This window comes from Semicossyphus pulcher, unplaced genomic scaffold (assembly GCF_022749685.1).
Source record: "Semicossyphus pulcher isolate SPU_LCO1_2020_fin unplaced genomic scaffold, fSemPul1.0.p SCAF_20, whole genome shotgun sequence".
Taxonomy (NCBI): Eukaryota; Metazoa; Chordata; class Actinopteri; order Labriformes; family Labridae; genus Semicossyphus; species Semicossyphus pulcher.
In genome coordinates, this window is record NW_027211694.1 from 2,547,225 (window position 1) to 2,573,746 (window position 26,522).

The window sequence follows — 26,522 nt, forward strand, 5'->3', positions numbered from 1 at the left end:
CATCCAGCAGAGCTCTTGATGTCACGTTCCTCTGAAGCTTATTTATGCAGAAAGATACACAAACAGCACGGCAGCAGGCCGCTGAGTGACGTTATCAGACTTCCTATCAGCTCCTGTCACAATGTCTTTAGCAGCTTGTTGTTTATTTCAATAGAACTCGCTTATTTTTACAAACAGTTTCTTTATATCTTTGCTAAGGTAGCAGCAGCTAATTCTTATGTTTTTCCATTAATCACACGGTCTATAAAATACAAAAAAACAACAAAAGCGTAACCGCTTACTGAAGCCCAATATAATCTTGTTTGGTCCAAACAATAACAACCTCTGTAATATACAATTTACCAGACCTTGAGAATATATTAAGTAAATATATTGTTTTGCTCCAAAAATATGTAAATGATTATCAAAAAAAAAACTAGTTGATTAATCCACTAATTCATTTCAGCTCATTTATGGCTATTCAATGAAAAATATTATATTGAGAAAGTCAGGCTCTAATCTAAGACTAAAAATCAATAACTCTTCCTGTCAAAGCTTTTAACAAATTGCTTTTTTTGTCCAACCAACACCCCAAAACAAAAAGATATTTAATGCACAAAGACATAAACCTAGAATAAAGCAACATATGCCTTTTAAGAAGTTGGAAAGTGTGAAGTGTAACTTGATAAATGATTAGTATTTTCATTATATTGGTAAAATTGACAATATTTTGATAATTGGCTCATTATTTAAGCACTAGAGTAAGAGATTATCAGTATTTGCTTGTTTCCTGGATGTAGAAATCATAAAAGTATGGAATCAAAAAGTTTCAGGCTGCAACAAAGTTTTTTTTCATTGTTGATTAATTAGTTAGTTGTTTTGACTTTAAAATGTTTCCAGAAGCCCATGACGTCGTCTTCAGATGTCTTTTACCCCCTCAACCCAAACATATTCAGTCTTTAAGAAAATCTTAAAAAATACTTATTAATTATCAAGAGTTGGTGATTTAACTTATTGGTTAAAAAAGTAAACGATAACACATTGCAGGTTGGAAAAAAAAGTACTTAGTCTAATCAATTGTAGGATAAGAAAGGGTTAATAGTATCAGAGTTTCATCGTCAAGGCTTGTACCTCATTTCTTTTTTGGACAAACGTTATCATTCAGGATTCTGCACGCATTGATGCTTTAATCATTTATAGACACTTGATGTCCCTCCGTATCCTATTGGCTTTTGTCCTTCAATATTATTCCAAAACCACACTGCTCCACTAGGGGGCAGAGTTTCATTGTGAGTGGAAAGAATACCCAGTAGATTCACAGAAAGTCAAAGACTGAGCCACAGCTACATTTTCACCCGACCTCATTTTATTAAGCAAAGTATCAGAATGATCTGCAATTAGTTGTTTAACAAAAAAACAAAGATAACTTAAGGAATGTAATGAACAGTAAAGCAATACTGTTTCTGCTTTAAAAACCAGAGCATGAGGAATAATAATATTAAAAGGGAATGTGACAGATAAAATGTTGAAATGCGTGACTCACACATTTGTGACATGTAGTGTGTGTGTGTGTGTGTGTGTGTGTGTGTGTGTGTGTGTGTGTGTATATGTGTGTGTGCCAGATGACTGTGTTTGCCAGTGGAAGTGCCAGCAGCTGAACAGTAGTTGATATGACAGTGTTGAGAATAATAAGACGTAATGAAGTAAAGCAATCTGAAACTAGTTCACATCCATCTCTTGCTGCGTGTGAAAACTACAGTACAGCAATTTAAAAAAAAAAAGTTATTGTTACAAAGCAAATAGGATGGCTGATCAGACAAAACAATGTAGAATATTAGCCCTCATAAATTAGCTCTCTTTTTCTTTAGTCTCTAATAAAGGATTGGAATTTAACCAAAAACTACACTGGCCTCAAATACCCAATTTACTGTACTCCAAGCATGACAAAAAAAAATTGCACATCAGTTAATCAGGAAGGAAAATTATCACTGAAACTGAACAGGAAACTAAAAATTGCCCTTTTTACAGTGGAGGCGCTTCAAACTGGAAATCACTTTTCTCTAAATCTATCATTGGACATTATTTCTTCTCTTTGAAAAATAACATTCACAAGCATATAGAGTAAATTCATCTCTAATGTAAATATCTGGAAGTAACATATAAAAAAATAAAGATGGAAAATAAATCAGTTTTTTTTCTCGCTCGGGAGAATGTTCCCCTGCTACTGATAACAACTCAGCATATTAACAAAAACAATCCACTGTACATATCGGACTCTAAAAGATATATACTGTCACCTCTCGTTAATGATTTACATCCAAAAATAAAATAAAATCTTCAGTCAGTTTTTTTCCTCTTTTTAAAGTGATCAGTAAAAACGTCAGAGGCTGGTGTGTCCTGCAACATTACGATGCAGTGTGACAGTCAGAAGGTCAGTACTTCACACATTAAGAACAATAGAGCAGAAACAAAACCAGGCTCCTAACAAAGCTAGGACTACTGCTCGTCTTTAGCACAGTGTCAGTGACTACTCCTCAGTTTTTTTTTTATACAGTGTCTTGCCATCTTCTGATCACAGCAGCATGGACTCCTGCATTGCAAATGCCTCCTGTGCGTGCCTGTAGTGTGGTCCTCCAAACAGCTGGGGGAGCTGTTGCCTTATGACAGGCTGCTGCTCCTGGAATTGTGTCCTGTAGTGGAGCAGGTCATCTGGGTTGGGGGGAAATGTGAATTCCTGAACTGGAGACATTTGCGCTCGCTGGAAGCTTGGCGAGCGGGGCATCCCACCCGGGGACGGAGGGGGCAGCTCATTCTCTGGCCCCCACGTGAGTCCATCTACAGGCCGCCGTGACCCGCCTTCTGGGAGATAATGAGGGTTCGACTCGCCTCTCCGATGCCCTTCAAACCTATAATCCACTGGAGAGAAGACTTGCGCAGTGGAGGTGAGCTGTTGCAAGTAGATAGGGGTGGAGCTTCCCTGGGTTTCCAGCTGCAGGGAGTGCTCTGGAGGAGGTCGGACATGTCGGGGGTTGTGTGTGGAGCTAGGTGGCGGTTGTCTGCGATAGGTGGTGTAGGAGTTATTCATAAAAGCCTTCTCTGGAGAGAGGTTGTTTGTTGGACGCTGGGTTGTAGCGTACGCTCGTTCCCCGTACGCCACAGTGGAGGGTGGTGTAAACCGGGTTGGCGGAGGATGAAGTCTGTCCTCTCCCCTGTGGTCCAGGCTTATGCTGTAGGCTGGATGGAGGATAGGGACCTCGGCTGTAGGTCTGCTTGGGGAGTGCTGCTGAGGAGGGGTGTGGTAGTGGCTCTGGCTGCTAGGGTAGCCGGCCTGGACCCTTGCTGGACTGTTGTGGGAAAATTGTGGGGGAAGGGAGTGCTTGGGCATCCTGGGCGCTGATCCAACTGAGACGACACTCCCAGCCAGGCTGGGTCCACGGTTAGGGCTTCCTTGATGGAGGGACGATACACTGAAGGGTGTTTCACTGCGAGGGGTCCTCATTCTGGACGGAGGTCTCTCAAGCTCCAGGATCTCGAACTCCTGTTCCGGCAGACCTGGTACGTTGTCATACTGGGATGCATTGGAGCCTCGGTCGGCCCCAGGGATGAAGCCTTTGGAGCGCGGCCGGCGGTGAAGTAAAGCAGAGTCTTCTGGGCTGGAAGGGGCAGGTGATGCCCCTCGGCTCCGATGGACCTCCCGTGCCGCCGCAGCTTTAGCTGCTTCCAGCTTTGTCTCCGAGGGTTTGAACCAGCGTGGAGTGATCTCCCTGTGAGAGCTGGAGGCTGCGTTGGAGTTGTGATTTGCTGTGGCGTGGCTCTGCTGCTTCCTTCTTTCTACAGTGCTGAGATGTGGTGTTGGGGTGGGGGCTGAGGTTGGTGTTGGACCCCTCTCAGGTGTAGTGGAGTTGGACTGCTTATGCTGCTCGTTGGGGATCTCCCCTGATCCCCTGGAACGGACATCCCTTCTGTGGCGGATTGGTTTCTCCAGCGAATCCCGACGTGCCCGGCTGGGGGGCCGACTGTCCCGCTGGCGGTCTGGTACAGGACTCGGGTCCCTTGGAGGCTCAACTGGCTCGACATGGCTTTGACCGTTGCCCACGTGGTTGGCCCCATCTACTACCACCTCAGGAGGAAGCTGCCCTAGAGGCTTCTTGGGAAACTCGTCCTCTTTACCTGAAAGACCAAAACAGTAGAAAACATCAGAACAACGTCAGGAAACCAAACGGACAGTGATGGTTAAAAACACTGTGGCGCTGATTCACATCGGATGAGGAGTCACAACAGAGACATGGATTCATGCAACACCACTGCCATAGAGAGGTTAAAATAAAGGAGAAATACATTGATGAAGACATATAACCACATCTCCACAGGCAAACAGCAAGGGACAGAAAATAACATCGTAAATAACGTTGGATATTAATTCCCTGCTTGCGGGAGGGGCTCAAGCAGGAGGTGACACTCAACTGAGTGGTCTCTGAAATTCATTTATTCATTAAACTGTACTTAGCTGCAGCAGGAGCCCCCAACTTGAAAGGCCATACAGAAATAGTTTTTGATTAATGAACCTTGTTAAATGTACTGAGACTTTAAAGTACAATTATTAAAGCCATAGAAAGATTTCTTCACTTGGACTACTCTACGTTAGTATTCTACAACCAGGTCATGACACAGGTTATGACATTAATACTTTAACTTAATGCTGTAGGTCAAAAAGAAATAAAAAGAACAGTTGAAAGGAACATATACAGTGTGCAGACACAGTGATGGATGTTGTTGGGAACTGTAAGGGAAAGTGTGATCACCAGAGTCAGGAGACAGCAGCTGGAGTAAGATGGAGTGCTGTGGGAGTGAGCCAGGAAGTGAAGTGGACTCAAGTGTCTGTCTGCGACAACTTTATCCACTGACCATTAGCCTTTTTTCTCCTGCACAAATAACATTATCTACCTCACCAGTCTGAATGTGAAAACAGAAAAAATCTTCTGTTTAGCTCCTAATTAATAAAGGCTTATATGTTCTTTCAGGAATCTTTATTCAACCTGGAGTGTCTTGTCCTTAATACAGGTTAGTATACCTAGTCACACTACCTGAATGCATTTTCACATTTTATTGCATATACTGTATGTATGAAGTCATGTTTGTATCTCTCCGACAGCCTCACCTACTCTCTCAACACCACCTCTGCAGTCAAGAAGGCATCACATCTCCACTTCCTGTGGAGGGTGAAGAGAGCCAGCCTACCACCATCCATCTGAACTGTGTGGTTCGGGAATTGCAAAACACCCTACAACGCGTGGTAAGGATCATGGGGATCTCTATCCCCTCCATCCAGCACATCTTTCAGACACGCTGTGTACGCAGAGCCTACATTGTTAAGGACCCCTCCCACCCCACAAACATATTCTTTGTCCCCCTCCCATCAGGCAGGATGTTTTAGCATCCGATCCAGTACTACAAGGTTTAGCAATAGCTTCTTCCCCCAAGCTGTGAGATTCCTTCATAACCTGCTGCCTTTAACTACAGAAAACACCTACATAACCCCCCATCTCAGACTGTATGAATAAAAGTATGCACATACTTTTATTCATGCATACGTACTTTCATACCTTTTATACTTGCATACTTTAATTCATACTAACATACTTTCATACTATTATTTAAGCTTACATACTTTAATTCGTACATACATTTATAAAATATGTATATTAATAAAAGTATGCAAGTATAAATAAACGTAATGCATGTATTATGTATGAATAAATGTATGTATGTAAGTATGTGTATTTACGAAAAAAGTATCTATGTATGGATAAAAGTAAGTATGTAAGTATAAATGAAAGTATGTATGTATGTATGTAAGTATGACTAAAAGTATGTATGCATGCAACTATGAATAAAAGTACGTATGTATGTTTGTATGAATAAAAGTATGGATGTAGGCAAGTATGGATAAAAGTGTGTTGGTATGTATGAATAAACGTGTGTATGTAAGTATGAAAAATGTATGTAAGTATGAATAAAAGTATGTAGGTATATATGAATAAAAGCACGTATATATGTAAGTATGAACAAAAGTATGTATGTATGCAGGTATCAATAAAAGTATGCATGCATGTATGTATGCAAGTACGAATAAAAGTACGTATGTATGAACAAAAGTATGTATGTATGTATGCAGGTATCAATAAAAGTATGTATGTAAGTATGAATAAAACTATGTATGTATGAATAAAACTATGTATGTATGAATAAAAGTATGTATGAACAAAAGTATGTATGTATGTTAAACGTATGAATAAAAGTATGTATGCAAGTATGAAAAAAAGTACGTATGTATGAACAAAAGTATGTATGTATGAATAAAAGTATGTATGTATGTATGAACAAAAGTATGTATGTATGTATGAACAAAAGTATGTATGTATGTATGTATGCAGGTATCAATAAAAGTATGTATGTATGTATGAATAAAAGTATGTACGTATGTATGAACAAAAGTATGTATGTATGTATGAATAAAAGTATGTACGTATGTATGAACAAAAGTATGTATGTATGTATGCAGGTATCAAAAGTATGTATGTATGTAAGTATGAATAAAAGTATGTATGTATATATGTATCAATAAAAGTATGTATGCAAGTATGAATAAAAGTACGTATGTATGTTTGTATGAATAAAAGTATGGATGTAGGCAAGTATGGATAAAAGTGTGTTGGTATGTATGAATAAAAGTGTTTTGGTATGAATAAAAGTATATATGTATGAACAAAAGTGTATGTATGTATGTATGTATGTAAGTATGAATACAAGTATGTATGTATGTCAGCATGAATAAAATTGTGTATGTAAGTATGAATGTATGTATGAAAAAAGTATGTATGTATGTATGAACAAAAGTATGTATGTATGTATGCAAGTGTGGATGTATAAAAGTGTGTTGGTATGTATGAATAAAAGTATGTATGTATGTATGCAAGTATAAATAAAAGTATGTATGCAAGTATGAACAAAAGTATGTATGTAAGTATGAATAAAAGTATGTATGAATAAAAGCACGTATATATGTATGTATGAATACAAGTATGTATGTAAGTATGACTCAAAGTCTGTATGTATTTATGTATGAATAAAAGTATGTATGTATGTATAAAAGTATGTATGTATGCGAGTATGTATGTAAGTATGAATGTATGTATGAACAAAAGTATGCAAGTATGAACAAAAGTTTGTATGTAGGTATGAATACAAGCATGTATGTATGAAAAAAAGTATGTATGTAAGTATGAATAAAAGTATGTATGTATGCAAGTGTGAATAAAAGTATGTATGTATGTAAGTATGAATAAAAGTATGTATGTATGAATAAAAGTCTATGTATGCAAATGTGGATGTATGTATGTATGCAAGTATACATACATACTTTTATTCACACTTACATACATACATACTTATATTCATACATACATACATGCACACTTGCATACATACTTTTGTTCATACATTCATACATACATACTTTTATTCATACTTGCATACATACTTTTATTCATACATATATACATACACACTTTTTTCATCCATACATACTTTTATTCATACACACATACTTTGGTTCATACATACGTACTTTTATTCATACATACATACTTTTATTCATACATACATACATACTTTTGTTCATACATGCGTACTTTTATTCATACATACTTACATACGTACTTTTATTCATACATACATACTTTTATTCATACTTACATACATACATACTTTTATTCATACATACATACATACATACATAGATACTTTCATTCATACATACATACTTTTATTCATACTTACACACATATATCCACACTTTTATTCATATTTACAAACATACATACTTTTATTCATACATACTTACATACGTACTTTATTCATACTTTCATACATACATACTTTTATTCATACATACATACTTTTATTCATACTTGCATACATACATACTTTTATTCATACATACATACATATTTTTATTCATACTTGCATACATACATACTTTTATTCATACCTGCATACATACATACTTTTGTTCATACTTACATACGCACATACATACTTTATTCATACATACATACATACTTATATTCATACTTCCTTACATACATACTTTTATTCATCCATACATAATTTTAGTCATCCATACATACTTTTATTCATACATACATTTATTCATACTTGCTTACATACATCCACACTTGTATTCATACTTACAAACATACATACTTTTATTCATACTTACATACTTTTATTCACACTTACATACATACATACTTTTATTCATACATACTTACATACGTACTTTTATTCATACTTTCATACATACATACTTTTATTCATACATACATACTTTTATTCATACTTGCATACATACATACTTTTATTCATACATACATACATATTTTTATTCATACTTGCATACATACATACTTTTATTCATACCTGCATACATACATACTTTTGTTCATACTTACATACGCACATACATACTTTATTCATACATACATACATACTTATATTCATACTTCCTTACATACATACTTTTATTCATCCATACATAATTTTAGTCATCCATACATACTTTTATTCATACATACATTTATTCATACTTGCTTACATACATCCACACTTGTATTCATACTTACAAACATACATACTTTTATTCATACTTACATACTTTTATTCACACTTACATACATACATACTTATATTCATACATACATACATGCACACTTGCATACATGCATACATACATACATACTTTTGTTCATACATTCATACATACATACTTTTATTCATACACATACATACTTTTATTCATACCTGCATACATACTTTTATTCATACATATATACATACACACTTTTTTCATCCATACATACTTTTATTCATACACACATACATACATACATACATAGATACTTTCATTCATACATACATACTTTTATTCATACTTACACACATATATCCACACTTTTATTCATATTTACAAACATACATACTTTTATTCATACATACTTACATACGTACTTTTATTCATACTTTCATACATACTTTTATTCATACTTGCATACATACTTTTATTCATACATATATACATACACACTTTTTTCATCCATACATACTTTTATTCATACACACATACTTTTGTTCATACTTACATACATACATACTTTTATTCATACATACATACATACATACATAGATACTTTCATTCATACATACATACTTTTATTCATACTTACACACATATATCCACACTTTTATTCATATTTACAAACATACATACTTTTATTCATACATACTTACATACGTACTTTTATTCATACTTTCATACATACATACTTTTATTCATACATACATACATACATACTTTTATTCATACTTGCATACATACATACTTTTATTCATACATACATACATACTTTTATTCATACCTGCATACATACATACTTTTGTTCATACTTACATACGCACATACATACTTTATTCATACATACATACATACTTATATTCATACTTCCTTACATACATACTTTTATTCATCCATACATAATTTTAGTCATCCATACATACTTTTATTCATACTTGCTTACATACATCCACACTTGTATTCATACTTACAAACATACATACTTTTATTCATACTTACATACTTTTATTCACACTTACATACATACATACTTATATTCATACATACATACATGCACACTTGCATACATACATACATACTTTTATGCATACTTGCATACATACTTTTATTCATACATATATACATACACACTTTTTTCATCCATACATACTTTTATTCATACACACATACTTTTGTTCATACATATGTACTTTTATTCATACATACATACTTTTATTCATACTTACATACATATACTTTTATTCATACATACATACATACATACATACATACTTTCATTCATACATACATACTTTTATTCATACTTACACACATATATCCACACTTTTATTCATATTTACAAACATACATACTTTTATTCATACATACTTACATACGTACTTTTATTCATGCATACATACGTACTTTTATTCATACTTGCGTACATACATACTTTTATTCATACATACATACATATTTTTATTCATACCTGAATACATACATACTTTTGTTCATGCTTACATACGCACATACATACTTTATTCATACATACATACTTATATTCATACTTCCTTACATACATACTTTTATTCATTCATACATAATTTTAGTCATCCATACATACTTTTATTCATACATACATACTTTTATTCATACCTGCATACATACATACTTTTGTTCATACATACATACATGCTTTTATTCATACATACATACAAAGTGTGGATGTATGTATGTATGTATGTATGAATAAAAGTATGTATGTATGTAAGTATGAATAAAAGTATGTATGTATGAAAAGTATGCAAGAATGTATGTAAGCATGCATAAAAGTATGTATGTATTTAAGTGTGAATAAAAGTATGTTTGTATGTATGAATAAAAGTATGTATGTATGTATGTATGAATAAAAGTATGTATGCATGTATGAAAGTATGAATAAAAGTATGTATGTATGAATAAAAGTATGTATGTATGAACAAAAGTATATATGTATGCAGGTATCAATAAAAGTGTGTATGCATGTATGAAAGTATGTATGTATGTATGCAGGTATCAATAAAAGTGTGTATGCATGTATGAAAGTATGTATGTATGTATGCAGGTATCAATAAAAGTATGTATGTATGTAAGTATGAATAAAAGTACGTATGTATGCAAGTATGAATAAAAAGTATGTATGTATGCAAGTATGAATAAAAAGTATGTATGCAGGTATCAATAAAAGTATGTATGTATGTTTGTATGTATGAATAAAAGTATGTATGTATGTATGAAAAAAGTATGTATGAATTGAAGTATGTATGTATGAAAAGAATGAATAAAAGTATGCAAGAATGTATGTAAGCATGCATAAAAGTATGTATGTATTTATCATACATACATGTACTCATACATACAGTACATACATGTACTCATACATTGATGCATACTTTTATACACATACATACTTTCAATTATACATACTGTTATTCATACATACATACTTTTATCGATACAGTTACATAAGTATGTTGTCATATATGTTTGATTGTGTGAAGTCATGTATGTATGTATGTATGAAGTCGTGTGTGTACTGTGTATATTTCACTTCCTGAATTTCATGACCCGCAAAAAAATAGGAAAATAAGACGTAATGTGTGTGCAAATGATTCTGAATCACATTCTGTTTAGTGCAACTTTAGTGTCACACTTTCACCGGTCGGTAAGCAAGCGTTCTGTCAGGTTTATGTGACCTTCCTCTTTAATATACCAACACTGTTTTAGCCTTTAAGATTTCCTTTTGTACTACATCTTCTTCACTTAACGACTTGGCTGTTGAAGGCCACCATATTTGTGGCCGCAGGCAAGTGTCAGTATTGTTTTTATTTCACACAGCTGAAAAGAGGAAATGGTTTCAGCGTAGTGTGGAAGTGTTTTACACCGTCAGGGGTGCAGTGTGTAAAACAAACCTTGCCTTAAGGAGCCGCTTTACAGTGTGGAAGTATAAATGCTGTTGAAGGATTTTTTCCTTGCTTACAAATAAAATGAGGGAAAGAAAGTCATAGTAATGTGTTTTGATTTTAGGGGTCATAAAATAACATCAAAGATGTCATTCTTCCTTTAGCTTGAAAGCCTTCCTGATACTAAAAACAAGCACACATAATTGTCAAACGGTAGCCTTTAAAATCAGGTTTTTGCAGGAGTTTAAGACACAAAAGAACTGAATCCAGACTGTCTCTTTACACGACTGAGTAAAGCCACAGGAGAGGGAGTCAATCTGGAGCGGAGATTCATCCAGCTGCTGTTTGCACAGTGTAAATTATCTCCCTACTAAAACTCGGCCTAGTGAACCTCCAAACTACACAGCCATAAATCTACTGTCATTTCTCTCAGTTCAGTCAATTCAAGGAACAAGAATGCAAATTAAAAAAATATCTTCCCTTCACAAAGCAGCGAACGTGGCAGCAGATGGTTGTTAAAACAGAAGTTAAACAAAAGCCTCCAGTGTCTGAGAAGTGTCTCATTATCTTGTCAGCGAACAGGCAGCTACTGTTAAAGATGTGACGGCTTCTGGTTCCTTCTTTAGCTACGGCATTAGAATAAAAATCTTAGAAAATAGAGCAGCATCTGTGGTAGAAGGCTAACTTGGTGGAGATCCATGCTGCCAGTTTCAATTAATTAATAAGAGGCAAAAGAAAGATGCAAAAACAGAGCAAATTTAAAGATCAAATGTTGATTAAAAACAGCGATAGCTGGCCAACAAAATACCACAATAACCGATCAAACAAACCAATTGCAAAGCAACAAATTCTTCTTTTAAAACACTATAACGCAATGCCTTGAGTTGGCCACCAGAGGGCACATTATATCACCAGAAACACCTTATTGCATAGAGGTGAAACTTTCCAATTGCAGCCTCTTTAGATCAAAAACAAAGGAGCAAAAGGTCAAAAACTGAAGAGGATTCAGAGACGAGAGGAGAGCCAGCAACGTCACGACTCCAAAGAAGCAAAAACAAGAAAAAAAAGACCACGTGGGGAATAAAAACCAGCTGGAAGACTAAAGTTTGTGAAGGAAAACCGGAGTGCTGTTGGACAGACAGGAGACAGACAGGACGGACTGACTGAAGGACAGATGGACAGAGACATGGAGAGGGGGGGAAGACCAGTCAGGATAGCCCACCGGTTACTGTTGTAGGAGGGGATGTGGCCCCCACTCACGGCCACACTTTTGTTGTTGTTGGCTAACATCGTTCGAAAGAAGAGGGAGAGAAGGCAGATTAATGAGGAGACAGAGCAAGGTTAGAAACACACTGCTACCTAATGCTAACGCAGCTACAAGCTAAAGGACAGCAGGACAGCACATGTAAAAGCAACGATACCTGAAGGGGAATTCGTTTCTCCGGGTGATTGTGACTCGTTTGAGGGACCACGTCAGAGTGAAATGATCGCAGACTTGTGGAGCTTAAGGATGACTCCTTATTTTTATAATAATAGAGGAAATTCTGCATTTTGCGTCATAATTTATGCAAAGTGTTATCGTTTCTTGTCAATTTCTTTTCTGACATTTTGGGAATACAGAAAACCTACAAACAATGATCAGTACTTGCAAAAACATGCGTCCAATTTTTAGGTCCTGGTTGTTTTTAACTGTATTTTTTGGACACTGTGAAGGTGCACAAGAAAGGAACTGAGCTAAAATTAGCCTCAGCTTTTCTCGCAAACCCTGGAAACCTTGCAGACGAGTGTTAGAGTTATTTTTTACCTTTATAAAAAGAAGAATTCAGCCTTGAAAATTGTCATAGAAACTTTCGCGCACGTTGATTATCAAGGACATAACTGCACCAGGCTTCCATCATCATCAGGAAACGATTTAAACTTAATCAGCTTTGCATGGATCATAAAAACTGCATTATACTTTAGATGAGAGTTACAGTAAAATGCAAAGAAAAACACCAGTTTATGGTGTATATATCTGTCTCTCTCTGTGGTTCTGTTGCAGCCACGTCACCAAACATCACAGTCAAAAGTGTCCCTTTTCCTATACCGGCTGTTGTATGATGTGTGTGTGTGTGTGTGTGTGTGTTTCTGTATCAGTACCTGGCGCGGGCAGGTCCAGCTTGGCCCTCCTGAGCTCCGTCATGGACGTCTGCAGCTGATCGATCACAAAGTCGTCATCGAAGAAGAAATCTTTGGACAGGGTGGCCTGCAGGAACTCCACCAGCTCCTCCATGGTGAGCTTCATCAGGTGCTCTGTGAATCACACACACGTTAATACGACTCTGTAAAGAGGTGGACACCAGCTGGTTATAAAGAGTGTAAAGAGTCTCACTCTTGTGCAGTTTGAGGATGGTGTAGGACATGGAAGGCAGCAATCTCTCCCCCTCTAAGATGTAGATGTCCCAGATCCTGAGGGTGAGGGTGAAGGGAGTCTGGACACAAATAGAACAAAAGGTCAGAAGGTCATCGTGTTCGTCTGCACACGTCATGTAAAGTGATGTATTGCTTTGGCTCACATTGGCCGTAAAGGCTGTGCATCTAGAACAAAACCATGATTGTGTTAGTCTGCCTCTCAGTACTTTCTGACTTCTCTGCCGTGTCTGCAGCTCTCAGCCTGGAGCCTTTTGTTTCCTAAAATATGCGCTAAAAAAATACTTCACAAATATGTAGTTACATCTTTGCTGTTTTGCAAAGTTAGGAGGCAAAAAGGGGAACTGGTGCGTCTGTTTGGGACTCGTTAGTCGCATTAATTCATTGTTTGTTTTCCTGGGATTTGATGACGGTAAGAAAAAAAAAGTTGGATGTTATTGCTTATAATTTAGTGCAGAGACAAAGTTGTTTTCTTTCTGCAAATGCATGCTTATCAGTTTTATGAAAAAGCTGCATGGGGTGAGGAGGGAGTGAAAGCTTTTCTGCACACCGTCTAACCTGTGTGCATGCATATTCTTGCAGGGTGCTCGATGAAGCCGAATGAAGGTCGAGCACCAAAACGCTACCAATAAATACATGAACGTAAGTAAGAGCGTGTGCACGAGTCTTTTTGCAACTTTATTTTACCTCCAGTCCAACCAGAGGACACTTTTTCAGTCTGTTTTATTGGAGACTTGGCCGACAAAGACATGTTCCTATCAGCTTTAAAAGCAGCAGGTCTGTGTGTTGATGTACTCACTCTGTCCAGGAAGCACTGAAAGAACCACTTCATGGTGTACAGACTGGTGAACACCTCCTGGTTGTCCTGCACAAACACAAACAAATGTATTCAGTGCTTTGAGAGCAGCAGGAGGAGGAGGAGGAGGAGGAGGAGGAGGAGGAGGAGGAGGAGGAGGGTTATTGTTGAATCTCACCTATAGATAAACCACATGTATAAATTATTCACACAGGTCGTAGTGTGTTTGAATGCAATAACATTATGTGACGCTTTTATTTGGATGGAGGTTTTATGTCTTGCATTATGAGCCGCCGCTGCATCATTCAGCACTTGTTGCATTATTTAAAGCGACAGCAGGTCCGCGTGTCTCACCAGGTGCTGCTTCAGTTTGGGCATGATCTTCTTCAGGATGCGGTCGTGATGCTCCTGGAAACGCATCAGCTTCGGGAAGCCGGGGACGAAAAACCCTGAAAGGTGAGAACACAGAAGATGATCAGGATCTCACAATATTTCATCTCTGTCTTCTTCTCTTGTCTTTACAGTGTTCAGCTTCATGACGGCAGCAGCTGTAAGAGCTCTATATCACGACTTTAACTCTTCGTCTTCTGCATGCTCCTGCTTTCCTGTGTTTATAGTGTATAAGACAAACTGCTGAGTTTAGTGACTGTGGAAATTTATGGAGGTTTTAGTGTCTTTAACTGGAGAGCAGTGAGCTGGTTGCTGCAGCGTGCCGGCCCCCTTACTCATGCTTTATTCTTTGTAATTTGGTCATCTGTTTGACAAGGCCAGCAGAAGTCCTGAGGCACAAGTCGCACAAGCTTTCAGTGGAAAAACGGGGATCAGTTTGAAAGCTTTCAGTCGGGTCTTTGTCAAATGTCAAATGAAGGATTTAATAATCCTGGTTAGAAGAATGAAGCCCTTTTTGCAGCCTTTGCCATTTTTTCTTGGACCATGCAATACCAGCGTAAAGCTGCACCAGTGTGCATTTTTACAGAGTGTTTCGGCACAGTTTTCACCCCACCATCCGTGCATTTTACACAGAAGACTGAACATCACAGAGGCGTAATAATCCCGCCTTTTACTGGCAGTGTAAAAGGGGCTTGAGTGACGACCAGCTTCTTCCATGTTAGAGCGACACCACAGATGTTCACTGGATGCGAATGTGTTGCGTTTTGTTGCACCATGTCCGCTGGAAGCATGTCGAAGCGCCTGTTCTCCTGCAGCCACGTTCAAAGTTGCTTTAACGAAATATTCTGTGTTTTAAAATCCTATTAAAAACACTTTTCAGAACATTTTAAGTCTTAGGACTTTTTACACTGCCAGTTCAAGGCGGGATTATTAGGCCTCTGTTACGTTTGGTCTTCTATGTTGAATGCACGGAGGCGGAACGGTGGGCTGAAGCCGTTCTGCCTCTGATTCGGCATCGGGGTGAAACGGCGTCTGTGTAGACAGCAGCGTGTGTATGTTCGAAGCACGCGCCGTTACCTCGTGCACATTTTGCTTCTGCAACGCCGGAACACTTTGTAAAAACACACTGGGCTGGCTTTACGTCGGTGTTGCTTGGTCCAAAGTAAAATGACAAAGGCTGCATGAGGACGGCTTCGTTACGCCGCTGAGGCAGAACCGCAGAGTAAAAAAGGCTCGTGTTTCCTAATTGGTGTATTTCACCAGCACACTTTGTTCTCTGGAGGTTTTGATTCTTTTTTTTCACTGTGCAAACACGCTCTGCTGAGGAGCTCTGTGATAATCTAGCTACTAAAAGACGTTATGGTGAGATTTCTTATCAGCGCTCAAGGTCAAGAGTGACACGGCGTGATAGAGACTAGTTTTGTGTCTGTTTTGGGACAAAGTCTGAAACAATTTAAACTTGTATATGAGGGAGGGAAGCCACCGGGCTTTCTTCAGGCACACTCGCACCGAGCTGAGGATTTAGTTTAAAATGCTTTTATTGAATCAGGACAAGTCTCTGTAAAAACATCAATATCAAAGGAATAAACGCCGGCCGGGTTCGACCCTTGTTGGGTCCTCCTCAGGGCGTGGCTACAACAGTTTACTTTTCTGCCTTCAGGACCACCTGCAGTTTAACACCTTGCTACCTATATTTATTTAAACGTATATATAATATTTAAAGCCAGTGTTACCGTGCATGGAGTGCTTCTGCCCGGACAGCAGCTTGACCAGAGCCCAGAAGGCGTCCTCTTCGTTCATGTAGATGAGCAGCAGAGCCGTGATCTGACTCATGCCCTGACAGTAACCCACCTCCTGCAAACACACGCACAGTCAGCAGTCAGAGGATTAACAGTGACACCTTAAATCCTTACCTCTCCACAGAATACATGCACAGATTATACTGGTGTCAAGTTTTCAGATGCTCCTGAATGTCCTTCCTTTACTTTCTTATTTCTTACGTGAGAGACTGACATTATGCTTTTATAATACTCCACAAATACTCGTGTTTACGTGCAGCTGTTCAGCAGAGAAGTCTTGAATAGAAAAATATGTAATGCAAATAAACTAAACATCATCAAAACTAAATTGTAGTGCACAAAGAGCTGCATTTGTTGTGTTGAAAAGACCGAAAACACATCAGTTCTCTTCCTTTTTAACTTGCTGTTTTAAAAAGAGAAGCCGTAAATGTTTGCACGCCTTATTCTAAGCAGCCAGCGTTACCTGCAGATCTTATGAGACTATTTTACCCGACTTGTGCATTAAGTGGGACTCGTTACGCTGACTGGAAAGTACTAGCGTCCTTGTTCATTAATGTGTTTCTTTTGCATCAACAACCTGAAGTTCCTCAAATCCAGAACTTTAAACCCAAAGACGTGCAGGAAAAAGCCGCCGCTCGCTGAGACACTTAAAGCAGAGTAACCTTGGCAGCTTCCTGCAGCCTGAGCGTGGATGACTCACCGTGTTGTACATGGAGTACGCTGTGAGGACGTGGAACAGAGCCTGCTGCCTGAGAACACAAACACAGACTGAGATTAACACAAAAACGGGATCATCCTTCAGAGTTCTGCTTTCTGAGAGCAAGGACGCCTTTAACGTCAAGGTGAAACACACAAATATAATATTCTTCTTACACATAGAAAGGAAAGACATGTGTTGCTTAAAGCTCTGAACATGTGTCTTAAATTTAAGACTGGTTTAGACTTAGGCAGGTGTATTTCCTGTGCTCAATCAGAGACTCAAACCTCGTGAAAAAGAAGAAGTAAGAGAGGACACGAGCCGTCTCACTTCCTTATTATGAAAGCATAGCAGCATCAGATGTTGCTGTAACATACAGCAGTAACCTTACTTTGAGCCTTCATCTGCTCTACATGTAAACCATAAAAACATCGTGTTCCAGTCCCACAGTTCACCTGTTCTGTGTGGAAATTACCCACATCATCATCATCTGTGCTCCCGGCTGTATTTCTGCCGCTAAGTGCAAACCCCTGCTGCGTCTCTGCTCCGCACAGCTCCTGACAGAACGTGTCAAACAGTGAACAGCAGCGCGTCACGCTACATGTGGAATTATGTTGTACATGTGGACGTGTGCACAGGTGGAGTGAGATCGTTCTTTCCCTCTCAGCCGGGCGGGAACATTACAGAGCGGAGGAGGAGATGTGTGTGTGTGTGTGTGTGTGTTTTAGTACAAATAGAACTGAATTGATGTTGTGTGGTTAATCCTGCCTAGCAACAGCATCTTACCGAACTTTGTAACTTTGATTAGAAAAGTGCTGCATACATAAAGGTTATTAGAATATTTTTGATGAGGAGCCAGCTGCGAAAGTCTGAACTTTTTGAATATTTATACAGAAGAATATTGAGTTAAAGAAGCGTAATCTGTGATATTGAACTAAAGTATGCACAAACATTCTGTTATATTTGTTGTTATATAAGTTTCTCAGAGGTATCAGGAAGAGAAAAGTACGTTGCTGTATAAGGGCAGATGAGCTGCAGGGGAAGAAGAGAAAAAAAACTCACAGATTAAAGTCGCAAATTTGTGAGATTATAAAGTCAAACTTTGATACGGTTGTGCACGGCAGCCATGATGCAAGGCAAGCAGCTGCGTCTGATGTGCGACAGTGAGAGGCAATGTGGTTCAAATTTATGACCTGTTCTCAGAAATTTGCGAGTTATTTTCCCAAAAATTTGCACTTTTTTCGGATAAATTTGCGACTTTAATTACGAGTTTTCCTCGCAATATTTCTCGTCTCCTCCGGCTCTGTTTTTTTTGTTTACAATGGCCCTAACACGCTGTCCTAGAAAAGGTCGTCGAAGCTGTTTTAAACTTTATTTTCCGCGGACACTCGGTGGATATTTGTGTTCTACAAAGACTTGTGGATAGTTGTTAAAATAAATTGAGTATTTAGATTAAATGTTGAGAAGTTAAGAAGGGGAATAAATACAGTTTTGGGCCTTTTTATGTCTTTATTTAGAGAGAGGACAGTGGACAGTGTTGGAGAAAGGACCGAGGGTAGGGGGTCGAGCCCGGGGCCGCCGCACCGCGGGCTGAGCCTCTGTACATGGGACGGCCGATTGTACGGCTGAGCTGAACCAGCGCCTGGTTCTTTATATTTTAATTAAATAAAGGATTTAGAAACAGGGTGTGACATAACTCCTGTAAGATCCTAAAAGGAATAAGTACAAATTATTATTCTATGGATTAAAATTAGTTATTAATCGTTATCCTGCTTTCTATTTTTCCATTGTTGTGTTTTTATGGGATTAAATATGTTTCCATGTCGGGTAGGTTTGATTTTACAAGCTGTATATTTGCTAGTTTTACTTTTTCCTTTTGTTCTGCTCATTTAACTCACAGAAAACATTTACTGCTGCGTTTAAGAGTATAAATATATCCAGTCTGTATCTCCAGGAAGTGTAACATTCAGCGTAAACAGATCACATTTCAGACTTTAAATAGTTCCCACTGGCTGTACAGTTTGGAAAAAGGCAGCAGTTGTACTTGACCGAGCAAGGCGCCTGTTTTCTCTACAGGTTAAGTGAAGGTGTTTGTTAGTGCTGCGGTGTCTTGTGCAGAAACTCACTTGACATCGTAGCGGTGCATGAACATGATGTGGTCCCTGTAGGTGCGGTTCACATCCAGGTCAATCTGTCGGATGTCGGGGGAGAGGCCTCTCGCTCGGGCCTTTAGTTTCTGTCGAGGAGGAGCAGAAAGCAGAGAGAATAAAAACTCCAACAGGAAACTACAGAACATTCAAACTGTCCTCAAACACTCTGTAAAGTGCTCAGACTGCTATAAGTCTTACTGTCAAAAACTGACTTCTTCCACTTCTCCTCTGCTGAAAGTAAAGATTATTCAGCAACAGCAGCTTTTGTATTCATGCAAGAATTAAAGATAATATTTAATAACATTTTAAAACAAAGTTTCCAGCTTAAAAATATGTAAACTCTGACGCTGTTCATCGTTAAACTTTCATCTCCACTGGTTAGACGTGGCCTCAGCCTCAGAGGTCATGTTTCGGGTGCAGTTTGTCCGTTTCTCAGCATAATTACAGAAAAACTAACGGCTCGATTTCCATGAAATTCAGTGGAAGGATGAAACATGTTTGAAGGAAGAATCCATTAAATTTTGGAGCAGATCTGACTCACAAACAAGCAATCAAAGCCGAGTCCTGGCCTCGGCGGAGATCTCTGATATTTGAGTGCTTTTTTTTTATCCCTTTTGGGGTCAAAGTTCAGAACATTCTGGCTGAAATGTCAGATAGTCACAGATTTTCCTCACTAAAGATAATCGGATGATTATCGACACAGCTTCCAGGTTTATTTCCCGCTCTGTGTGCTTGTTTACTCTGTGCGCCCTCTGCTCATAATTACAAAACTTCCACGCGGCCACTGAAGGCAGCGTTATTATCGATCCTGGCTGCTAAACTTTCTAATGAGCTCCAAAGTTTGCAGAACAAAGAGGTTCTTTTACAGCGAGCAGAAACACACAATCGAGCCTCCAAACACACAAACAGAGAAGCGAAACGCAGCCGAGGCGTCCGCCGGCTCGGCCGTGAACCCGGCGCAGCGATGAAAGCAGCTCTGCTGTTATAAAGCGGTGCAGGAGAGCCGGGCGGCGAGGCGTGAGGAGCCGTACCTCGTAGAAGTCTTTCTTCTCCTCCTTGATTTTGGGGACGTCGAGCAGCAGACACCACACCTGCCCGCGGAGCTGCAGCGGGATTCCCTTGTAGATCCTCCGGACCAGCTGGAAGAAACAAACAGCAGGAGGATGTTTGTTAAAGAGGAGCGCCTTCAGACACACCTGAGCAGGAGTTCTTAGTTCGCTTAAACATCAGGCCTGTCATTAAAAAGTGTTTTTAAAGCTTCACCTGCGACGTGTGGTCCTGCTTTTAGTCTGAAAACTGTTCCAGCTGTAAATGTTGTTTTGTCATTGCAGAAGATTTACCAGCAATAATTCTGATTAGAAACTCATGGTGGAGCTTCTGTGCAGCTGTGCTTTGTTTTGCATCGCTGTGCATGAAGCATCTTTGGGATTTGGACTCTTTGTTGGACAAAACAAGCAATTAGGAGAGGCCAGCTTTGACTGACATTTATAGACTCGATAACGATGGATTTATTTGGAGAAGTTGGAGCTGATAATGAGAATAATCAGAAGTTGCAGCCATGACTTTGTGAAAGTCTGCATCACAATAGAACAGGATGAATCTGTGTAAAAGTAGTGACTGCTAAAACCTGCTTTAAAAACACAGCTCACTATTTATTAACATTACTGCTGTGTACATTATCTTTCTATCATTAAACCGACATTATCCTTCCTGTGTTGGTTTTCTGCAGACTGAAAAATAGATTTTATACCAATTTAGCTTCCAATTATTGTAGCTGTCATCTCTTACTCTGTGACCTTTCACCTTTACAAGGAATAGATCTTTAGAACCTTCTGGAAAGGTAAATAAAGTCAGATGATTTGATCCATAGATTGTGGCTCTACTGATCCTGGTTGTTACTCATTGATCATATGAAGCCTTTAAAAAACAAACGTGTGTCACAGTGAACAGAAACACAACAACATGAACACAATGTTTTGGTGCCAGAAGGCCAAACAAACAAAACACAGTTTTATGTGTTCGCAGGTTTTCAGACGGAATCGGAGCTTCTGACCGCTGACGGGAATTATTCAGAAAACAGAGAAATATCGACGAGCTGCCGAGAGCGAGTCAGAGACACAAACACAGAGACTCGGGGGTCTGCCCGAGCACAAGCAGGGGCGAAGCGTGAGCAGCTGGCTGGACGAGCTCCAGGAGAGAGGGAGAGAGAGAGAGAGGGAGAGAGGGAGGGAGAGAAGGATGAGAGAGGGAGAGAGAGAAGGATGAGAGAGAGAGGGAGGGAGGGAGAGAGAGAAGGATGAGAGAGAGAGGGAGGGAGAGAGAGAGGGAGGGAGAGAGAGAGGGATGGAGGGAGAGAGAAAGAGGGAGGGAGAGAGAGAGGGAGAGGGAGGGAGAGAGAAAGAGGGAGGGAGGGAGAGAGGGAGAGCTTGGGAGGAAGGGAGGGAGAGAGAAAGGGAGGGAGGGAGAGAGGGAGAGGGAGCGAGAGAGGTGGGGAAAAATTAAGAGAGAGACAGCGAGAAAGAGAGGGGGGCAGGGAGAGAGAGAGGGATAAAAAGGGGCAGAGAGAAAGAAAGAGGGGGGACAGAGAGAGAGGGAGAAAGATGGGAGAGAGAAAGGGAGAAAGGGGGAAGAGAGAAAGACAAGAGGAGAGAGAGAGAGAGACTCCTCTGAATACAGCCCACAGTGATCCACACAGGTGTAGACTCAGTGAGACTCTGAGAGACTCGATGAGACTCGGTGAGACTCGGTGAGACTCGGTGAGACTCGGTGAGAGTCCAGGTGAAGACAAAGTCTTAAACTGCTGGAACAGCAAAGCTAATCACAGTCGTCAATTCTCATCTACAGACATTAATACCAACCAGCCGGAGCATATACAGCTGATATGGGAGGTGTAGGTGTGTGTGTGTGTGTGTGTGTGTGTGTGTGTGTGTGTGCAGTTCAAACAAATATAAAGTACAGTCCTGGAAACTAAAAGCTCCTGATTGGTGGAGTTAAAGAAAAGTGAGAAAACTTTTGAACATCATTTAGGAGGACTCGCTGAATTAAATACTTTTTGAATGCAGCCCTGCTCGTGTAACATTTGTGTAACTTGGATTTTAAACCTCAAATATTCGGTTGCTTCGAAATGATCATTTAAGAAAATAATTGGAGGTCAGAGCTGATTGATGGAGCCGTGTGAGCACGAGCGCAGAGTAAATGTGGAGTCATAAGTCTCCTCTCGGCGTGTCAGAGTGTGATGCGCATGATTTATGTGGTGTGTCTCTCTGTTACAGGCAGAGTGGTGTGTGTTCGTGTCATCTCAGAATTAATGATATGTGGTGTGTGTGTGTGTGTGTGTGTGTGTGTGTGTGTTAGTATCCCAAGCCTTCACTCCATCACCCTCCTATCACCACACTGGGGACTCTCTAGTTTCTAGTGCAGCAGCCTTTGTAATTAAACTCTGATGAGCGAGTCAATGAGAGCATCTGTTACACTAATCATCCTCCGAGTGTCTGTTTGTGCGTTTGTTCGCTTTAACGCACGTGTCAACATTTACATTTCTGTGAGTCGGAGCGGTCCGGTCTGTTTTCACTGTGTACAAACAGATTCTGTTCAAATATTCAGAAGGTTTAAACTGATTTTCTTCTGGAGTTTCACGTCTCCAGTTTGAAAACGAGACCCTTGGAAAGCTTAATGTTAAACAAGGAACAAACATAAAGCTTTAAAGACTTTACAAACCACACGCAAAGATTGTTTTCTCTAACGTACACTGATTCTGTTTTCAGCAGTCAGGAAGGAGACAACAAACTGAACCGTTGGTCAGTAATATCTGGAGTTCTGGTGGTAAATAACTGTCTGGTGTCAAACATGGAAGCTAACTGTTGCTCAATCCTGTACCAGAAAAAACCCAACTTTCACTTCTTGTTTTATCAAAAGAAAAATGGAAGTTAGCTTTTTTTGCGTGTTCCTGAAACAAAACAAAGATGGACGCCAACATTTGTTTGTTTGGTATGAAAAGAAAATTGGACACTAACTTTCACTTCATCATTTATCTAAAATTTTAGTAAAAACATTTTCATGTTCTTGTATCAAAAGAAGAATGCATGCCAAATATTGGGTGTTCCTGTACCAAAACAAAGATGGACGCCAACAGTCACGGGTTCTTGTACCAAAAGAGGAATGGCTGCCAACTGCAGCATTTTCTTCTACTAAAATAAAAAATGGTCGCCAACGTTTGTTGCTCTGGTCGGAGAAGAAAATTAGACTCCAACTTTCACTTCTTACTTCATGAAAAGAAAAATGGAAGTTAACTTTTAAATGTTCTTGTACCAAAGGAAGAACATACGCAAACCATTAACGTTTTCCTGTACCAAAACAAAGATGGACGCCAACACTCACAGGTTCTTGTACCAAAAGAAAAATGGATGCCAACTGTAGCATTTTTGTCTACTAAAACTAAAAATGGATGACAACTCGTGTGTTCTTGTACTAAAACAAAATTTTTATTTCATCAAAAGAAAAATGGAAGTCAACTTTCGCTTATTCTTGAACCAAAAGAAGAATGGTTGCAAACTGTAGCATTTTCTTGTACTCAAACTAAAAATGGACGCCAATGTTTGTTTGTTCTTGAACAATCAAACGCACTCGGTCGAAAGATTTTACAACAAAAATGGATGCAGAACTGTGGTGTGGTCTTGTAAGAAAAGAAACATGGACGCAGACCGCCACATGTTCTTGAACGATAAGGGAAAATGGACGCCAATAATTGCATGTTCTTGGATTAACGGAAAAGAACAGCCACTGTCACATGCGCCTGTAACAAAAGAAAATGTACTCTGACTGATGGTGTTCTTGTACCAAAGCAAACATGGACGCCAACAGTCACGTTCTTTTACCCCAACAAACATGGACGCTGTTCTTGTAATAAAAAATCATGGATAGCCACCAATCTTCCAAGTTTATATGCGACGCAATTTGCACTAAAAAAGGAGGAAAAAAGCATTGAGTTTGGTGGGATCCTGGTTGGAGAGCATGCAGGACTGAACAGCCTCAAGAGGGAACCGGCTGTCTGAGCCTAAAGGTGAGCATCGAGGGATTTCACTGGTGGCTTAAATATTTAAAAGATGTCTATAATTTAGGCCTGCAGACTCTCTACACCGTCTGACCTCGACTAAAACAGCCCCAGTCCAACTTTTTCAACAGTCTAGAAATCATGTCTGTGACAGCTCGCTGGCAAACACCAATTTGTAATAATTTCTTCATCCAAAAACCAGGATGTAATCCATCTTTCTGTGCCGCTTTGTGATCTGATCAGACTGTTTCTAGGCACAGCCATCTTTCAAGATCACATAGCTCTGAGGTTTCAGAAAGCACGATATTATGACTGTTATTCTAAATCTACAACCTTGAGCTAAATTCACCGCGTGTGGCACGAGGAGGGAGGGAGGCATAAAAAGACTCTTGGCTGCTTTACATCTGCTCGGCTCTCTTGTACTTTCCTTCTGCAGGCTAAATGTTCCCAGCAGCCGGGATGTGAGGAAACAAAATAAGAGACGTATCAAGCGTGACCTGTTTCCTCCCCGAGCTGAAGGCAGACTGCTGACTGACAACGAGGGAAAGAAAAAACCCCGAAGCTTTAAAGAAGAAAGTCGGAGCAGACAGAGAGCGCTGTGATGGACTGAACTCTCCTCAGTGTCCTTGACTGTTTCTCACTGTGAACATTTCTTTCAAACAAGGAGGACGCAGAGCCAAAGAATGAGTCTCACTGTGCTCAGAGGGCCAGACACCAGAGTGTTTCACATATCAAAGCACACACACACACACACTAAATCCCTCCTGAATCCAAACATACAAATGAAGGACGTGGTGAAGAGCTGCAGGCATCGGCACAACAACCTGGACCTGAAAAAGGATGTGATCAAGGCAGCCTTAACTGATACCTGCCCCCCCTCTGATGGTGCTGCTGGGGGGAAGACAGAAAGAGACGCTCCTCTACATCCGCTGCTGACAGGACGAGTGCAGCAGAGGGCTCATATACACCTACGTTAACTCTGTAAGACTGATGTGTTCAGGTTGGGCGTTTAATATTATCATTTCATCAGCATCCTGAATGAATATTGTATGTTCCTGTCAGTTAGCGACTTCAATCTCAGAGTGAGTTTTTCTCACAAATTTATGACTTTGAAATCTACGGAAGAGGATTAGGGCCACTGGAAAAAAAAAAAATGAAGGTCCAATTAAATTTTTTTTTTTTTTTATTCAGAGAGAAAAAGTCAGAATTCTGACTTTTTTTTTCTGAATAAAAATTTTTTTTTTTATTTGACCTTAGAAAAAAAATCAGAATTCTGACTTTAATCTCAGAATTCTGACTTTTTTCTCTGAATAAAAAAAAAAATGTATTGGACCTTAATTTTTTTTTCTTCCAGTGGCCCTAATCCTCTTCCGTAGAAATCTCTGAGAATATTTGATGTTTTTTCTCGTATATTTTCTGTTTTTTTCCCTTGTAAATTTACAATTTTATTCTCAGAAATTCAAAGTGAAAAAAAGTCTCTGTTGCTCTCTTAATTTACCTGCAATTATTCCTGTGATTGAAGAACCAAAATGTTTGTTATTAAATCATTATATAAATCATATCAGGGCTTTTTTCAAAATTTCTTACGATTCACCAAAAAATAATCGACAGATAATCAAAAATAAAGTTGCAGCTCGAG

At 39.1% G+C, this 26,522-nt stretch overlaps 1 protein-coding gene across 3 annotated transcripts in view; it reads right to left on the reverse strand.

Moving 5' to 3' along the window:
- Nucleotides 1–1,337: 1,337 nt before the first annotated feature.
- Nucleotides 1,338–26,522, reverse strand: part of usp6nl (USP6 N-terminal like) — an 86,027-nt gene continuing 60,842 nt past the window's right edge. For all 3 annotated transcript variants that reach the window (XM_069670988.1, XM_069670986.1, XM_069670987.1), the window contains 9 exons: nucleotides 20,865–20,972; nucleotides 19,810–19,919; nucleotides 17,687–17,735; nucleotides 16,921–17,041; nucleotides 15,152–15,246; nucleotides 14,801–14,866; nucleotides 13,964–14,063; nucleotides 13,732–13,884; nucleotides 1,338–4,149 (listed from right to left, as the gene is read on the reverse strand). In XM_069670988.1, coding sequence (XP_069527089.1) covers nucleotides 2,552–4,149; nucleotides 13,732–13,884; nucleotides 13,964–14,063; nucleotides 14,801–14,866; nucleotides 15,152–15,246; nucleotides 16,921–17,041; nucleotides 17,687–17,735; nucleotides 19,810–19,919; nucleotides 20,865–20,972 — 2,400 coding nt within the window. In that variant the 3' untranslated portion in view covers nucleotides 1,338–2,551. The remainder of the gene's footprint in view (nucleotides 4,150–13,731; nucleotides 13,885–13,963; nucleotides 14,064–14,800; nucleotides 14,867–15,151; nucleotides 15,247–16,920; nucleotides 17,042–17,686; nucleotides 17,736–19,809; nucleotides 19,920–20,864; nucleotides 20,973–26,522) is intronic.